The 18,978-nt window shown below is 41.8% G+C and overlaps 1 protein-coding gene across 2 annotated transcripts in view; it reads left to right on the top strand.

The window, feature by feature from the left end:
* The window catches only part of TMEM132D (transmembrane protein 132D), a 610,320-nt gene that overhangs the window by 366,139 nt on the left and 225,203 nt on the right, over positions 1–18,978 (top strand). For both annotated transcript variants that reach the window (XM_033957235.1, XM_033957236.1), the window contains one exon: positions 17,889–18,072. In XM_033957235.1, the coding sequence (XP_033813126.1) occupies positions 17,889–18,072 (184 nt within the window). The remainder of the gene's footprint in view (positions 1–17,888; positions 18,073–18,978) is intronic.

The raw sequence follows: 18,978 nt of genomic DNA on the forward strand, positions 1-18,978 counted from the left end.
AAATAGTGACTCAGTAATATCTTGACCCAAATGCAAATGATTCTGCAGGGCACATAAGAGGAATACATTTTAAAGACTGAAAAAAAATATACAATATAAGTGGATACTGACTGAATTCAGCTGCTAGAATGATTATGGGTGTATCACGGATGACCCATTTTATGCCGGTTTTGAAGCATCTCCATTGACTTCCTATACAACAAAGGGTGCACTGCATAGAAACATGATGGCAGAAAAAAGGCCAAATGGCCCATCCAGTCTGCCCATCCACAGTAACCATTATCTCTTTCTCTCTCTGAGAGATCCCACGCCTTCTTGAATTCAGACACAGTCTCTGGCTCTACCACTTCTTCCAGGAGATTGTTTCACGGATCTACCACCCTTTCTGTAAAAAAATATTTCCTTAGATTACTCCTGAGCCTATCACCTCTTAACTTTATCCTTTGCCCTTTCATTCCAGAGCTTGCTTTCAAATGAAAGAGACTCGACTCATGCGCATTTACACTATGAAGGTATTTAAACGTCTTTATCATATCTCCCCTCTCAGGCCTTTCCTCTAAAGTATACATCTTTACGTCTGTCCCCATACGCCTTATGACACACCATTTTAGTAGCCTCCTCTGGACTGACTCCATCCTTTTTATATCTTTTTGAAGGTGTGGCCTCCAGAATTGTACGCAATATTCTAAATGAGGTCTCACCAAAGTTTTATACAGGGGCATCAATATCTGGGATACACAAGGAGGAGCCTAAGGCCCCAATTGACTCAGACACTCTTTTGGGAGGGGCTTTAGGCATCTGAGCCAATCGGGTCCTTAGGCTCCCTCCCATGCATCCCAGGATGCACCAGTAAGAAGAAGGCCCACCATTTTGGAGTTGCATACCTGCATCTCTCCTGCTATCTTCTTTCTATACAAGTATGGGGGTGGGTGGGGGTGGTTCAGAGGGATCGGGGGAGGGGCATCCAGTCGCAGGAGGGAGTGAGCACCCCTCCTGCCGATTCTTTCTAAAGTAGGGGAGTAGGGAAAATGAGGGAAGGGGTTTACTGCGAGGGGGAGGGGATTGGTTGGTTTGGCGGGGAGGGTTGCAGAGGCAGGAAGATGTGGGCATTCCTCCTGCCTCTGTTTATTTTTCTTCCAAGTGTTGTTGGGGGGGGGGGGTGCCATCACCGGTGTAGGCACATTCATTTAGGCCAAGAAAACCCTGGCCTAAATGGAGTGCGTCTAAAGGATTTTAATGCCTACTGATGCCTAAGAATGTTTAAGCGCCACTAGGCATGATTCTATAGATGGCGCTTAGCAGTTGATTGACAACTGTACCAACTGGAGCCTGGTATGTAGATGTCTTTTATAGAATCAGGGCTTTACTGTCCAATAATTTATGCTGTTAATGTGCTTTCAAAGTCATGCTATAACAATGATGGTGAAGTGGATAATGTGTGAAATACAACAAAACTCACAATACTCCACTCTAATAGCCAAGGGTAATGTCTTTTTAATGGAAGAAAAAGCCTCAGGTTTATCTAGGCAGAGCTTGTGCTCAAACCTCCTCCTCCCACATCATTGGCTATAAAAAAACTTCCGTGAAGACCTTACTCTTGCCACTAGGCCAAATATTTTTTAGCTAGGGACACTAATCGCTTAGTTAGCAATGCTGTTATAAGTGTTGAAACATAAACGTGGCGTCTTTCTAAAGCCAACGGTTCACGGTTCACTGCCTCTTCTTCAGGGCTTGCTGACACCCCGCTTCTTCACGCTGTTTGTGCTACTTGCAACCGCGAACTCCTCCGCGTCCGCGACTTTCAAAGTCATGGCCAGGAAGTGGTGAAGAGCTGGAGATTAGGCCAATTGGCAGTGAGTAAAAACATATTCCCCCAAATTCTATAAATAGTGCTCAAAACTTTACATGCAAATTTAGATACATGCCCAATTTAATTGAATAGCAAGCCAGATTTTGTCAGTCTGCTCTATGATGCGTATTTGAATTATAAAAAGCAGTCTGTCAGTTCTGTGCCCCTACCGGCAGAAACACGATGGTTGGGGAAGAGCCCTCCAAGAGCACAGAGTCTGTGAGAGGGACCTCTATCGTAGACCAGGAAGTCCCGTCTGAGCAGGACTTTGATGAAGAGAGCTTAGACTCGATGCCTTTCTGCTCCCAAAGTGAATCTTCTGTTTTCAGGGGTTCAGATGCTCAGACAGAGTCTGGTGGTTAGCAGGCCATAGTGGCTCTGGATCAGGGAGATGACCTGACAGTGTGCAGGCTTTTCAAGCCAGAGAGTCTGTTAGATATCGTCATTGAAGAGTTACAGAAATTGACATTAGAACCACCTCAGACTTCGGCTTCGCAGACTTCTGTGAAGAGTGGGTCTAAGGTGCAGTCCACATGCTTCCTTTCGCGTCCAGATGTTACGATACTTCTGATGGAGCAATGGGAATCCCCGGAGGGGCCAATGAGGGTGGCTAAAACAATATCAAAGCTTTATCCATTGGCTGATTTTCAGCAGAAGGTATGCTCCTCAGTAGCACAGGTTACCAAGCAGACTTCCCTCCCAATCACTCTCTTTCTTCTCTTAAGTCTTTCTCTTTTTTGTTTCCCACTCTCCCTTTTTCTGCCTCTTACTGCGAGTAAGTATTTGCCGCAACAATGCTACCCTATCCCTCACGTTCTATCCCCTCCCCACTTTCTCCTTCTTTACTAAATTATGTAACTTCTCCCCTCCTTCCCTTATTTTCCTCACCTTCCAGTTTGTTTAGTCTATGTCATTTACGTTCACTTTATTTATAACATTTTTAGCTTCTACAAAACATTGTTAACCGGCCAGACATTTGCTTGATGGTCGGGATATTAAAAACTAATAAACTTGGAAACTTGGAAACTAAAGATATGCAGGATCACAGGTTGGATTCAATCCTAGAAAAGGCAATTTGAGGCCTTAGCATTGGGACTGAAAGCGGTGGCACCATCATCCTTTGTTGCTCGCATCTGTCATACTAGACTACGTCGCTCTCCTCTGTGGGAGGAGGATGCTGTCCCTTACTTGGTGTTAGCAGGGGTTGATTATGTTGCAGGTGCACCGTATGACTTTTTAAGAGTCATGAGCAAGGCATCTGCATATTCAATTTCTGCCCACAGAATGCTCTGGATTGGGCAATGGGTGAGTGATTCCTCTTCTAAAGGCATGTTGAGTAGGGACAAATGCTCTTTGGCAAGGTTTTGGATGATCTGATGATCAGTGTAGCAGAATGTCATCCTAAGGCCTTGCCAGATGCTCGCCCCAGGATCATCAGGGGTCCAGGTGTGGTAGTTCTCAGGGATGTCGGTGGTTTCACCAATACACAGAGGGTTCTCTGGACAAAGAGCCCACCATGGGTCTAGGCAGAGGTTAGGGGGCACCAGACGCCCTCAGGCGTCCAGCTCCAGACCTCCAGCAGCAACGGACAAAACAATAACCATATAGGACCCCAGTCTAAACTGTTCTGGAGGATGGCTTCAACACAGGACACACACGCACACAAAATTCACATGTGTGAAATGGAAACTAATAGTCAGTCATACACTTCAAAATAAGCTCTGGATCAATCACATTGTCAATTTTTATTTGCATGCTGTCAATAAATTTATTTATTTCTTTATTTATTTTTAAGTATTACTGAAACTTCTTAGGTCAAGCTATGCAAATCTGGAAACTCTATTACAGTTTCTACCTTAAGCCTCATTCAGCAGAAACAAAACATTTTAGTGTCTACTCCTACACTGCTCATTTGAACACTGCTGACAGAATAAATCTAGAAATTTGCCACTTTGTTCAAAGGCTGTGCTAAATAAAGGCAGGTATGATTATATCTAAACCTAGCAATACCACAGTAAATTGTCAGACACAGCAAGCAACCACTCTCTAGCAGATGATGAAAGCAAACTCCATAACATTAGGGTTATATGAGTTAGTTGATTCAAAGACAAAAGGGAAAGCCGTAGCAAAGTGTTGAACCTCCACCCCTTCCCCTGGTGTAAGCTTCAATGGACTAACTTCATTTATCTGCTGTAAAAATTCATTTTACATTGTAAAAATTGTTTCAATTCCCCTGATGCCTGGTCCTGATTTTAAATTCCTACTGCACTGCATAAACATTAAAGGGGAATTCTATAAATAGTATTCAAACTTATGTGCGTAAACTTGCCCTCTATTCTGAGGTGCGTGTGCAAATATTTTGGCTAGCAAGTCAATCAGCACTAATAATTGGGCTCTAACAGTCAATTATAATAACATAAGAATAGTCTTACTGGGTCAGACCAATGGTTCATCAAGCCCAGTAGCCCATTCTCACGGTGGCCAATCCAGGTCACTAGTACCAGGCCAAAACCCAAGGAGAAGCAACATTCCAGCATCTCAAAGAATAGCAAGATTCCGGAACCCCAATGAGAGCAACATTCCAAAGCTGAGATTGAAATGTCATAATGCCTCATTCCACAGTGCCTCAGAACCAACCAATCAGTGATGTTACAATGGCTTGATTGTCTTATACTTGGCTCATGTAAGAACATAAGAATAGCCTTACTGGGTCAGATCAATGGTCCATCAAGCCTAGTAGCCCATTCTCACGGTGGCCAATCCAGGTCACTAATACCTGGCCAAAACCCAAAGAGTAGCAATATTCCATGCTACCAATCCAGGGCAAGCAGTGGCTTCCCCCCGTGTCTTTCTCAATAACAGACTATGAACTTTTCCTCCAGGAACTTGTCCAAATCTTTCTTAATACCAGCTATGCTCTCCGCTCTTATCTCAACCTCTGGCAATGCATTCCAGAGCTTAACTATTCTCTGAGTGAAAAAAAACTTCCTCCTATTGGTTTTAAAAATATTTCCCTGTAATTTCATTGAGTGTCCCCTAGTCTTTGTAATTTTTGACAGAGTGAAAAATCGATTTACTTGTACCCGTTCTACTCCACTCAGGATTTTGTAAACTTCAATCATATCTCCCCTCAGCCCTCACTTTTCCAAGCTGAAGAGCCCTAACCTTTTTAGTCTTTCCTCATACGAGAGGAGTTCCATCCCCTTTTCCATCTTGGTCGCTCTTTGAACCTTTTCTAGTGCCACTATATCCTGGCGATAATTTTGGAATTGTGCTTGCATCTTGCTAAGCACTCTTCTATAACGATCCATGGGCAAATTTTATAGTACCCGGCTCAAAAGAGGACATAGCCATGGGAGGAGCATGGGCAGGTCAGGGGCATTCACTAAACCTGTGTGCAGTATTACTGAACCCTGGTATAAATCCTGACACCCAAATTAGATGTGGATCACCTGAATTCTATAATAGTGCGTACACCTATACTGAACGCCCCTGACCATGGCCATAAGAGCAAACACAAAACCAAGGAAAAGGGCCGGTGTTCCGCTGACAAGGTTGAAAATCCAAAAGCACAAAGAGGAACACGAGTCTCTGGAAATCCAGGAATGTTTGTTTATTCGATTGTCCAAGTAAAACACCATCAGCATTTATATCAGGTACAAAATATGTGTCACAAATGTTTAATGCTCAAAAAGTGAGGCTCAGACCCTACATGGGCCATGTTTCAGCAACATTTGGCCCTCCTCAGGGGTCCTTAAAATTATGTATGATGACACAATGTATGCGATACCTGAATCTTTGATTAAAACTATACAAAGAATTCAGAGAAGCAGGGTACTGGCGAGCAAAGTACCCTGCTTCTCTGAATTTGTCACATAGTTTTAATCAAAGACTCAGGCATCGCATACATTGTGTCATTATACATAATTTTAAGGACCCCTGAGGAAGGCCAAATGTTGCTGAAACATGGACCGTTTAGGGTCCGAGCCTCACCTTAGAGGGAACAGTGCATGGAGTATTCTATAATAAAATATGCATAGCTAAATGTTTGGCATTTACATATGAGGGTGAATCAAAAATTAAAGGCAATTGCTAAAATATACAATAAGCTACATGCAACATATGTACTTGTACAGTGCCTGCTGGATAGTTCGTCCACGCACAGTTCAGCACTCAGCCTTTAGTCGTGTGACAGCCACAAGGTCAAAGAACAACGTGCAGTAGTTCACTTTCTTTGGACAGAGGGTGTGAAACCTGTGGAAATTCACTGTCGGATATTGACTCAGTGTGAACCTAGCACCATGAATCAATGAAAGGTTTATGAGTGGGTAAAAAGGTTTAAAACGGGAAGAACAGGTGTAAATGACAAAGGTCATTCTGGTTGCCCATCAACACTGCGCATATTGATAGGGCGGATGCCTTGATTAGAGAAGACCGACAGATAAGAAGACAGAGAAGACCGAAAGATGTGTTGAGAATTGAATCGGTTCAGCGAATGGCTACCAGGATGGTCTTGGGGCTCAGGGATCTCACATATGCGGATGTACTCGCTGGAGGATGTACTCGCTGGAGGATGTACTCGCTGGAGGAGCGAAGAGAGAGGGGGGACATGATTGAGACCTTTAAGTATATCACTGGGCGTATAGAGATGAAAGATGATATCTTCAGTCTTACAGGGCCCTCGATAACCAGAGGACACTTGCTGAAAATCAGGGGAGGGAAATTTCAGGGTGATGCTAGAAAGTACTTCTTCACCGAAAGGGTGGTCGATCATTGGAATGAGCTGCCTCAGCAGGTGATTGAGGCCAACAGTGTGTCAGATTTTAAGAGAAAATGGGATATTCACATGGGATCAATAGGGGAGTAAAAGTCAGGGAGTGGGTCATTGGTATGGGCAGACTCGATGGGCTATAGCCCTTTTCTGCTGTCAATTTCTATGTTTCTATGTTTCTATAACGGTGTCTCAATTGGCTGCAAATTTAGATTTCAGCTATGGATCTGCATTTGCCATAATGCATGACGACTTGGGATACAGGAAAGTCTGCGCAAGATGGGTTCCCCAATAGCTTTACTGATCTGCACAAGCAACAGCGTGTGGAGGTTGCGACCCAGTTCCTGAGACGGTATGAAGAAGATCGAAGTATTCTGGAGAGAATTGTCACCGGCGACGAGACATGGGTCCATCACTTGCGACCTGGAGAGCAAAAGACTAAGCATGATGAAGTAAAGGAAGCGGTGCTCACCTGGCTTTGGGAGCAGCTGAAAAACTTCTTCTCTGCAGGAATGCAGAAGCTAGTTGAACAATACAACAAATGCGTCATCTTGCATGGGGACTAGGGGCTAGATTCACTAACCTCCGATCCGTGTCCGTTTGCATGCAGGCCGACAAATTCACTAAAGGCCTGCATGCAAATGGGGACGATCGTTGGCACGTCCCCCACCCACCGCACGGATCGCTAGAGAGCGTTTCTTAAGCATTCACAGACCATCTTCCTTGCCTGTAGATGGTCTGCGCATGCTCTCAGCATTTTTTTTTTTTTTTTTGCAAGCCCTTCACGCCCGGCAGAGCTTTTTTGTTTACTTTTTTATCTACTTCACAAGCCCGTGGTTTTAACACGCTTTAAACCCGTGGGTTAAAACCACGGGCTCGAACTGCAGGGAAGGTCAGGCAAGTCGGGGCTGAGCAGGATAGGAGATCAGCTGGAAAGTCAGGGGCTGAACAGGGCAGGAGATCAGCTGGAAGGTCAGGGGCTGAACAGGGCAGGAGATCAGCTGGAAAGTCGGGGGCTGAACAAGGCAGGAGATCGGGGCTAAGCAGGGCAGGAGATCAGTTGGAAAGTCAGGGCGGGAGATCGGGGCTGAGCAGGGTGGCGAGACAGCTGGAAAGTCAGGGGCTGAAAGCAGGAGATTGGGGCAGAGAGCAGGAGAGCCAGGGGAGGCAGAGAGCAGGTTGCGGCAGAGAGCAGAGACAGAGAGCGGGTTTATTTCAGGGTTGTAGGGCTGGCAGGACAGTCGGAAAGGAGGTGAGCAACTGGTCCCCAGCAGTCTCTTCTTGGTGATCGGATAGCCCAGTCAGTGTTCAAGATTTTTTGTTTAGAATCGGATCGGTACACAGGTTACTGAATCGGGTCGGAGGGAAATCGGGTCACAAAGGGCTCGCAAACCGATCGGTACACGATTGATTTGCTTAGTGAATCTAGCCCTATGTGGACAAGTGATATGTTCAGTTGCTCAGTTACTTCTATTAAATGTATTTTGTCTTTACTTTTTGATGTACCCTCGTATCTGTGTGCATGCCTATGTGCCTTATTTAAAGAATTACTGTTAAAGTGCCGGCTAAGACAATGCAAGTAAAAAATAGGTGCTTCATTCAGATTCCTATTTCATTTGTGGCTTTATCTGTTTTCTTAGTTTTGTTTTTAAAAGTTTTCATTTCATTATGCTTGACAGCTGCCCAAATATTACAAAATAAATGCTTGCAGCAAAACCTCCCCCCCCCATCACAATCTAGACCCCCCCTTAACATCATCTGATCCACCCCTAATCGCTTCCAATCATCGCCAAACCCCCTTGAGCTCCTCTAGTACCCCCAAATGTCAGCAACACCCCCTCTCCTTGCTCTCCAGGTGTTAGCATTAACCCTCCTACACACACAGAAAAGGCAACCAATCCCCCTACCCCAATCCTAATCCTGGCTCTTACTGGGGTCTGTAATGCTCTAGTGCAGTGGTCTCAAACTCAAACCCTTTGCAGGGCCACATTTTGGATTTGTCGGTGCTTGGAGGGCCTCAGAAAAAAATAGTTAATATCTTATTAAAGAAATGACAATTTTGAATGAGGTAAAACTCTTTATAGTTTATAAATCTTTCCTTTTGGCTAAGTCTTAATAATAATAACGTATCGTCATTTATAGCTAAAGAGACATATGATCAAGAAACTGTTTTATTTTACTTTTGTGATTATGATAAACATACCGAGGGCCTCAACATAGTACCTGGCAGGCCACATGTGGCCCCCGCGCCGCAAGTTTGAGGCCACTGCTCTAGTGGAAGTACAGGCAATCCTGAGACACGAGAGGGCACTCTCTAAAGTTGAAAGAGGATAGATTCCGTACAAACGTAAGGAAGTTCTTCTTCACTCAGAGAGTGGTAGAAAATTGGAACGCTCTTCTGGAGTCTGTCATAGGGGAAAACACTCTCCAGGGATTCAAGTCAAAGTTAGACAAGTTCCTGCTGAACCAGAACGTATGCAGGCAGGTAAGGTTAGTCTCAGTTAGGGTGCTGGACTTTGACTAGAGGGCCGCCGCGTGATCGGACTGCTGGGCACGATGGACCACCAGTCTGACACAGCAGCGGCAATTCTTATGTTCTTATGTATTCCTACTTGATGCTACGCTGGTTTTAAAATGACACCCTTGATTCTAGAGGTAATCTTGCAGTATTACCACTAGGGGGTCAAGCTGCTACATAAGAGTATTTTGCCTCTGTTTGGATGGAAGCTGGATGTCGATATTAAGGAGGGGTCAGGGATGGGTCAGGGGTTTGCGATTGGGTTAAGTGATGTTTGGAGGAGGTTTGTGTTGTGATTTGGGGGGGAGGCATTGGGGAGATTTGGCAACCTCATAATGTGTACCTTTAATGATGCTAGGAACCCCCCCCCAAAAAAAAAAAAAAAAAAAAAAAACCAAATTATTTTCCTGTCATTTTGGGCCTGATTCTATAAATGGTACCTAAATTGGTAGGCACCTAGGGAAGCAGCACCTACTGCATGCCATTCAAAGTTGAGCGCCATTTATAGAATTGCACTTAGTGACGCGGTTAGGCGCTGGTAGGTGTCTCTACCTTAGGCACCGGTTTATTAGGCCAGGGTTTTCTTGGCCTAAAATACTGGTGCCTAACTCATTCCACATACAAACTCCACCCTTAACCATACCCACTTTTCGAGAAGGCACAATGGTGTAGGCGCCTTAATAGAACCTACCTTCCTATTGTCCATTCCACTTGTTCTTTCTCTATAAATAATGTAGTTCTACCGCCGACCCTTCTGTACCAGTTTGTCTGTCGGTCTTGTATTGTTAAGTCTTTGTATGATATTCCTTCATTGTACCCTGTATTTTTTTTAAATACATGTATTTTTAATATGGTGTGTACACCGCCTTGAAGTCTGTTTTGGCGGTATAATAAGATTTTAATAAACTTTAAACTTGAGCTTAGGTGCTTACCCGGAAATTGAACCAATTTAAAAATATGTTACGCGCCTAGATTGGCTAGGTGAGTCAGTCTAGGTGCCTAACGGCAGGTGCTTTTTATAGAATCAGGGCCTTTGGGCTTAAGGCCGCATGAAATGACATGGAATATGTTACCACATTTCTCTTGTCATTTTCAAACGATTAGACACCGTAAGAAAGTCTCCTACAACACCCCTAGTGCTATCACGGTGCCTGCACTATACTTTATACAGTGTCGCTGCGCATATGGATTGTGATAGTGAATATGTTCATTAATTTAAGTGCTGACACCAGTGCATACATTAGTGGCGTAGTAAAGAGAGGGACGGGGGCGAACTGCCACGGGCGCCATCTTCACCGGAAGGGGGGGGTGCTGGCACCGTCGCCTCTCCACCCCCTCTCCTCCCCGTGTACCTCTTTAAACGTTCACCGGTGCAAACAGCATCTTTCACATGCTGCTCACACTGGCCTCAGCTCCCTTCTGATGACACTTCCTGGTTACAGGAGCAGGAAGTGTCACTTCCTGGTTAGAGAAGCAGGAAGTGATGTCAGAAGGGAGCCAAGGCCCGCACTAGCAGCAGGTGGAAGATGCTGCCCATGCCAGCAAACATTTCAAGAGGTACACAAGGGTGGGAGGGTGGCACATAAGCGTCGGGGAAGAGAGGTGCTGAAGCAGTGGGAAAGAATGTGGGGGTGGGGAGGGGCACATGGCATGGTAATGCTGGGTGCCACTGCTCAAGCGCCAACCTCCCTCACTATGCCACTGTTTCACTAGCTGGTAGGACTAAAGAAAATAAGGTGTTATCTTTGTACCTGGATAGAATTCATACAGCACTGCATGTCTAGTAGCACTGTACAAATAATTAATAGTAGTAGTAGTATTGGGCTAACTTAAGGCATTACACCCTAATGCACGCTTAGTGCATGGGAAATTCTGCAAAATGCATTAAAGCATTTTGCTGTAAGTTTGCCTTTTCCACATGCTAGGCATGCTATTGAATTTCTTATAGTATTGCTGGAAGGGATTGTGCTTTGGGCGGGTGAAAGGAACGGGACTTGTATAGTATACCTTTTTTGTAGGGCTACACATTCAAAGTAGTTTATATATCAGGTACTTATTTTATACTTGGGGCAATGGAAGATTAAGTGACTTGCCCAGGGTCACATGAAACAGTGCTGGAATTTGATCCCACAACTTCAGGATGCTGGGGCAGCAGCTCTCTCATTAGGTCACTTCTTCGCTCTGTCTGTGTTAGCCAGCTAGTGCATTCTGATTAGCGGGTGCAAACTGGTAAACTCAGATCAAACGCGGGAGCACTTAGTACAGGACTTGCAAAAAAGCAAAAGAAAATAGCCCTATTTTAGGGCAGCATTAAAAACGGGCTTAGCACATATTGTAGGAAAGTCCCAAGGCAAACACATTAGGCCCATTTTCTCAGACATTTTAATAAAAGGGCCTCAGTGCTTTTTTTTTTTTTTACATTTATAATTTATAACATTTTATTGAAGGAAATTATATAATATGAAAATATTTTATTTCAAATAAAATTACAATTATCATATTTACATAAATATTTCAAGTATTCCTTCAAAATATATTTTCATATGACTCCAAACAACCCCCCACCACCCCCTACCTCCCCTCTCTCCCTCCCCCCACCCATTTAATTTATATTAATTTATTAAAGGAATCACGTAAAAATACAATAATATAATACAAAGAGATATTCATTACAATTAGATTCACAATAATAACATTTCCATACTTATTGATATCATTCCTTCAAATAAATTTCCATATGAACTAATCCATTCCTTTCTACACCCCCACCCCCACCCCACGCCCTTCCAAAAGAACCTTCCCGGATGAAAGTTGACAAAAATAAAGAAATAAGATAAAGATCTGGAATGTAATTTTGACAACCTTAGCTTCATCGTAATTCATTGAGAATTAAACTTCTTTTTTTTTTTCATCTTTATTCCTTTTTATTTCTTTCAACAAGTGTACAATATTATTTCAAATAATTCACATAACTCACTTGACATTCTATTAAACTTCTTGCTCTTGGTGAAAGACTTTGAATATAAGGATCCCAAACTTCCACAAAAAGACGAGTTCTTCCAGCCGATTGCCGAACCTCCCAACTCTCAAATAAAAATAAACGATGCAGCTGGTTCCTCCAATGCCAAAAACTTAGAGATTCTTTCTGTAACCAAAATTGCATTATACATTTATGCCCAATCATAAACGCTTTCTGAAATAAAAGACATTTCTTTTGGCCAAAAAACACACAAGCTGCTGCTTTACCAAAAATTACTCCCTTTGGAGAATCCACCACAGTATTACCCCATAAAGAACCCAAAAATAACAGGATGGCAGACCAGAATGACTTGATTAAAGGACATAACCAAAAAGCTATTAATGATAATTTTTTTTTTTTTTAACTTTCCATCACAGGGAGTGTACCTCTCAAAAGTGACACAGTACAAAGGCAGCAATCACCTTACACCTTTTTCATTTATAGACTTCTATTTCCATGCTGGTTAGATAAGCAGACACACTGCTTTTAAATACATTCCTAAATTATTTTTCCTTCCTTCTCTAGATAATGGATTTCTCCTGCATAAAAGAGGAGAACCTTTTAGTAAAGGGACATTCCAAAAGTATAGGCCAGAAATGAGTGCCCTTTTTTAACAGTTCCCAAGTGACTAGAACACATCTTTTGATACCACGAGAATGTAACCTTGTGGTTCACTCTTTCCAGCAGAACTGAACAAGTAATCATAACACATTTATACAGAATAAATTCCAACAGACAAGTCCTGGAGATCAGGAAAATAATCAGCTAGTGCAGGAACTGTAATGCCATGATCATTACAAAAATTATCTTTGCGCTATAATTTTCAGTTTAATGCACATAATTATACACTCTTCTACTAACTCATGCTTTCACCATTGCACACTTTGCTCTGGTAATAAAATTTCATCGTGATTAGCAGATTGAGCTTTTTATCTTGACATTTAAGGAGGGGGGAAGCCTGTGGAGGTGTTTCTAGCATGCCTCCAAATGATTCAGACCTTCAACTGTATTCCCATTTGCTTTGGTTGTGTTCAGCATTTGAAAGTTTAAAATGTTTGACAGCCCGAAACAGCGGCTGATCTTTCAGCGCACAGCACCAGGAGAAAGGTGAGCAAACAGTACAGATGACATGCTTACGCCTGGCCACCTGGAATGATTGTGTTGAGGTGTAATTTCAGGCCATCCTGCACTTCACCTAAGATAAGAAGTACACTTCTCCCTACATATTCGCGATTCAGCAATCACGGTTTTGATTATTTGCGGTTTTTAGCTTGCTGGCTCCTCCCCCCCCTCCCCAAATTACATCAGCTTTCATAGAGAAATCGCTGATTCCAAGCATTTACCAAGAAAATCACTGATTCCCAGCACTTTCTTCACTGTGTTTTGCCTCTCCTTCAGGAACAGGCCACCCTGTTATTTGCGGTTTCACCATATTTACAAAGAGCGAATAACATATGAAAAAGTTATTTGAGGTTTTTCTCGACTTACGGTTCTGTTAATCCCCTATCACAGCAAATATAGAGGGAGAAATGTAATAAAGAATTAATTCATTAACAATAGAACAAAGAATCTTTCTGCTGATAGTCTGGCCTTGACTAATTTTCTGGAAAGGTCGGATACTGAGGTGGCTATTTCAGCAACATTAATTGTTCAGTTTGCTATTGACTCTGACAGGGAATGGATGCTTAAAATGTTTTATAAATATAAAGATGTTTCCTTTTTGAATAATATCATAAGGATGTATCCAGATGTCTCTCGTTCCACTCAGAAGAGAAGGAAACAATTTCTCATTTTGAGACCCCAGGCAGTTCAATTAGGGGCAACGTTTGCACTTAGATTTCCCTGTAAGTGCGTTTTGATATATAAAGATAATAGATATGTATTCTTCGAACCACAGCAGCTGTCTTAGTTTATTTCCGATAGAGAGCAGTTAGTACCTTCTACATGACTTGTCTTGTTTCCAAGTTTAAGATAGTTCAAGTCAAGTGCAATCAGGTCACCATTTTTAGTTCCTTTGATTAAATTGTCTAGATTTAATTCAGTTTATCTAAAGCTCCCTCCCCGAGAGGTATTATGGACTAACTATACTCTGTAATAATTTGATACCTTTTAAATAATTGGCTATTATATTTGCACTTTACATTGTATTTTTCTTTCTTTTGATTTGTAAAGATTGTTAAAGTTGAAATTCATAAATAAATAATAATAAAATAAATTAAAAATAAATTAAAAAAAGAACAAAGAGTCTGCCTTTTTGAGGGCAGTAAGCAGATCTGGTTTTCAAGGTATCCAAACTAGGTCAATTAGCCTTGCTCTTTGACAAGATGCCTGCAACATTGCAATAACATTTGGAGGGACAAATTTTAAAGCCAGTTCTTCACATGAAATAATGGTTTGTGTGCATAAATTCTCTCTTCTGACCTTGCTCCCCTGCTTATGAGTTTCATCTGTAATACCTTCAAAAATTTTACTGACCTATGGGGAAGGCTTTCCTAGCGGCAGGGTAGGGATTTAGAGAATGATATGAGGACCCTGTCTCCGGGGGCTCTGTCTCCATCTCAGTCTCGTCCCCGTGGACTCTGTCCTCGTTTGCTCAAGCCTCGAATACTTAGGATTTTATATATAAATCTTTTTATTAAATTATAAAAAGGGTCAATATTCTGTAAAACTATTATTTGTTAATCACAGATAAAGCATTCCATTTCAATTTGGTTTGGGTTCAACTTTCCCAAAGATTCAGTTGCCTGTGTTTTTACATCATCTGGGAAGACAATTGGACTCTTTCAGAAAAGGGTGTAGAAGAGAACTAACAATGTGTAGTGGATGGACAGAAAAATAAGTGCCTATTAAATGTTGATGGAAATGTTCCTTGATGCCAGTAATGATGGATGAATCTGTTGCAGTAACAGTAAGATGCCTGAACAACTGGGCATATAATGGAAGGATGTTGCAGGTGGTAGGAGTCTGATCAGCAGATAATACTCTTGTTGCCACATCAAAGGCAGACAAGACACAAATGATGTCATTTCACAGTAGTTCATTGAAATCCAAAAGCAGCTTCTGCAGGTTTGGTTTTTTTAATCCTTGAATTCAGATGCTCGTTGTCTAAAATGTGTTAAATTTTTACCTATTCATAGTAGCATTTTATAAATGCTGTTCCACCTAGTTGGAAAAGCCTGTTTAAGGCTAGTCTAGAGAATGGCACAGGGACACAGTTTACCACCATCCCCATGGGCTCTCTAGGGTTACCAGATGTCTGGATTTACCCGGACATGTCCTCTTTTAAGAGGGCATGTCCGGGTGTCCGGACGGCTTTTCAAAACCCAGCACTTTGTCCTGGTTTTGAAAAGCTACTTCTTTGGGACCCGGCTGACCGACGAGAATAGATTGAGAGGGTGAGGCTGGGGCGTGAAGTGGGTGGAACGGGGCAGAACTGGCCGGGCCTGGGAGCGAGGCTATGGGTACGGATTTTATTTAACTAAAATCTGGTAACCCTAGCTCTGTCCTCACCCTGTAGGCTCTGTCCCTGTATCCACCCTGCAGTTATTCACAGGTACCAGCCCCTGTGTTATTCTCTAGCTGAGATCTCACTTGCATGTATGCTGTTGCGTTCCGAAACATATGCACTTGAGTTTACATAGGAAAGTGCCTATTTCCCTTTAAAAATGTATGGCGTGAGGATAAAAAGTCTTTCCTTTACACAAATGCACAGAATTGGGATTACCCAAGCAGCCTTTACTAGTCTAAGATGGTGCCTGTGGAAAAAGCAGTGTTGCACAGAAGATCAAGATTAGAATTGGTAATGCCCAGTGGTGTAGTAAGGGGGGCGGGGCAATCCACCCCGGGCGCTGTCTTGGTGGGGTCACTGGCACCCGTCCTCCTCTCTGCCCGCCTGCTCCTTCCCGACCCCCCTGCCACACGCGTGTGCCCCTTCCAGTTGGCAACCTTAAAAGACAAAGAGCTGAAATGAATAGATCAGTGCTGCTTGTTAATTCTTACATAATCCTGTAAACGTCCTAGTTGTAAATGGTATGCAAATTTTTTTTAAATAAATAAATGAAATAACTTTAAAAAATGTGGTTACTGGAAATGTGCAAATTTCTTTAAAACAGGTAGGTCAGACAAGTCTCTGAAGCCATAACAATTCAGAAAGGTTGTCAAGCTGAGGTAGCAAATTTTTTCCCAAGAAAAATGGGAAGCGATTCCAGCCCCATCCCAAAAACAAACCTACGCTTTGATTTTTTGAAAAACTCTGATGCGAATTTGGATCAGTTGAGTCACTGGGAATTTTCACAGATGCAAAAACATCTTCAGGTATGCATAAGATTTCTCCCAAAATTCATTGGGAACTCTGATGAATGTTCCCCAAGAGATATGAAAGACACATTCAGAGTTTCTATCAGACTTGCTTCAGGCTATCTGCCCAATTCAAGTTCGACTTTGAATTGTTTGCATTCTCTGTTAACAACACAAAGCATTTATTCCTTAGAGCAGTGGTTCTTAAATCTGTCCCCCCCCCCCCAATCAATCAGGTTTTCAAGATAACCATACTTAATATGCAAGAGGCAGATTTGCATATAATAGAGGTGACAGGCATGCAAATTTGCCTCAACGGAAATTTGCTTCACAGCGGGCGACTGCTGTTTGATCCTGGTTTGGAGCTGCTTTTAGAGATTTTGTATTATGAACAAGTATGTTTAAAGGAGATGGAGCCGTGACCAGATAAGCTCCTGAAGACGCCTAAGTGGCGAAACACGGAATCGTGTCGAGCTTGATTATCGTGCATAATTTGAAAAGTTTGTGGCATTGATACATGGAAACCAAAGTGATTGATGAATAGACGCAACAAAGAAACGCCAAGCGCAGTTTATTCTGGTTACTGCTCCACCTGGTTATACAGGTGAACATTCAGTGGAACTGCACAAGTATAATTTTAATGGGTTGTATGAACTGGTGGGTTCTGTTTATGCGATAGATGTATGAAATGTGATAGTATAAGAAATATTTTAAAAATTAAAAATTATGTGATTAGCTTTTCTTGGTATGTAGTATTTAATTAAAGTAATAAGTAAAGCTATTGAAAGTTACTGATAAGTTCTAGCGGGGGAGTGTATTGGTTGTCATGCATATTCATTAGGGATATCATGAAAACCTGATTGACGGTGGGGGGGGGGATCCCCCCCCAGGATAGGTTTAAGAACCACTGCCTTAAAGGTATTCTCCTTCACAACCTTAAAATTCTTTGAAAAAAATGCATTCAAAAATATATTAAAACTAATGGGTCCTTTAGCAAAGAGCATGCTAAATGCTGAGTCACCTGTTCTATTGCTATGAGCGGCTTAGCGTTTAGAATGCGCCGCTTCGTAGCGCAGTTTTGTAAAAGCCAGCCTAAGAGTACTTTCTATTAATAGCAATATTCTCTTCTGGATTTGGCATTTGACACATTTATTAACCTGCATATAAGGTCTTTCATTGTACAGTATCTCCGGTCATTAGCTTTTCTTAGGGTTACCATATAGCTCCAGAAGAAAGAGGATGGATTGAGATATCCGAGTTTTACTTCCTTTGAAAGCAATGGAAGTAAAACCCAGATGTCTCGATCCGTCCTCCTTTTTCTGGAGCCATGTGGTAAACCTAGCTCTTCTACTCCTACATGTGATATAATTTTATAGTCCAATATAAAGATTGCTGCTCATCACTCAGGTAAAGATATCTTTGCTTTTCCTTCTAGCGTGCCTGGGCCCTCCTACGAGATTTTGCAGATTGACTTTGAACTTGAGGGCTTAAACGATCCTTCAGACACCCAGATAATCACATGGCAGGTTGAGTACCCCGAAGAGAAATCATCTGACTTAGGGATCTCTAAGATCTACATCGGCCAGAAGAACCTCATGGGAATCATCCCTTTGGCCATGGTAAGAGATGCTTATGCTTTATTGTTTTGACATCTGGCTGCCTCTTTTGACCAGATGCACAATTTCAATTTTCAAAATTTTTTTATTGAAATTTTTACAAGAACAGAGATAAGTATATTATACAGTACATATGATATAACCAATAACAATGATGCAATTAGGGAGCAACAAGCTCCCATGTACATTGAGTAAACAAGAATAACTATATGAAGCCATAAGAAGAGACCAGTAAGTTCAATAGGAGACCCATGAAAATTAAATCCAATGTAGTCAACACGAGATGTTGAGTAAGTAAAGGAATAAGCTTAATGGTTGGTATTGCTGAAACAGTTGAAATATAAAATGTTAATAGATAGAAGAAAAACTATCCAAAGGGGACCACATTTTTATGGATTTATATCATTTGTTCATGAGAGAATTAGCTTTACATTCAAGATTATGTATCATCATTATAGTGGCCCACCAAAAAGTAGTATTTAATATTTAGTATTTATTACTAATATTAATATAATATTTAATATAATACTAAATATTAAAAAGTAGTATTTAATATTTAGTATTTGTCACTTCCAATGTGACAAAATCATCTGTAAGGAGGGGTACAAACATACAATGCAGCAAAAGTATAGGCTTTGTTTTAAACCGACAGTTCTGAACATTTGAAAAATCTCTGAATAAAGGCAGCTACTTTCTCGTAGTCCATTTTCCCACCTAAACTAAACCTTAAATTTATAGACCGAGTCATCTTCATGAGAGTAAAGCTCGACTCAGTTTATAAAAATTAATGTAAAAGAAGAAGAGAAAAGGAGATTTACAATTTGGTGAATAACCAGGTTTTTAAATGTTTACGGAAGATTTGAAGGGTATCCGAATCTCTCAGCCACAAAGGAATACTATTCCATAATT

Source organism: Geotrypetes seraphini, chromosome 8 (genome assembly GCF_902459505.1).
Source record: "Geotrypetes seraphini chromosome 8, aGeoSer1.1, whole genome shotgun sequence".
NCBI lineage: Eukaryota > Metazoa > Chordata > Amphibia > Gymnophiona > Dermophiidae > Geotrypetes > Geotrypetes seraphini.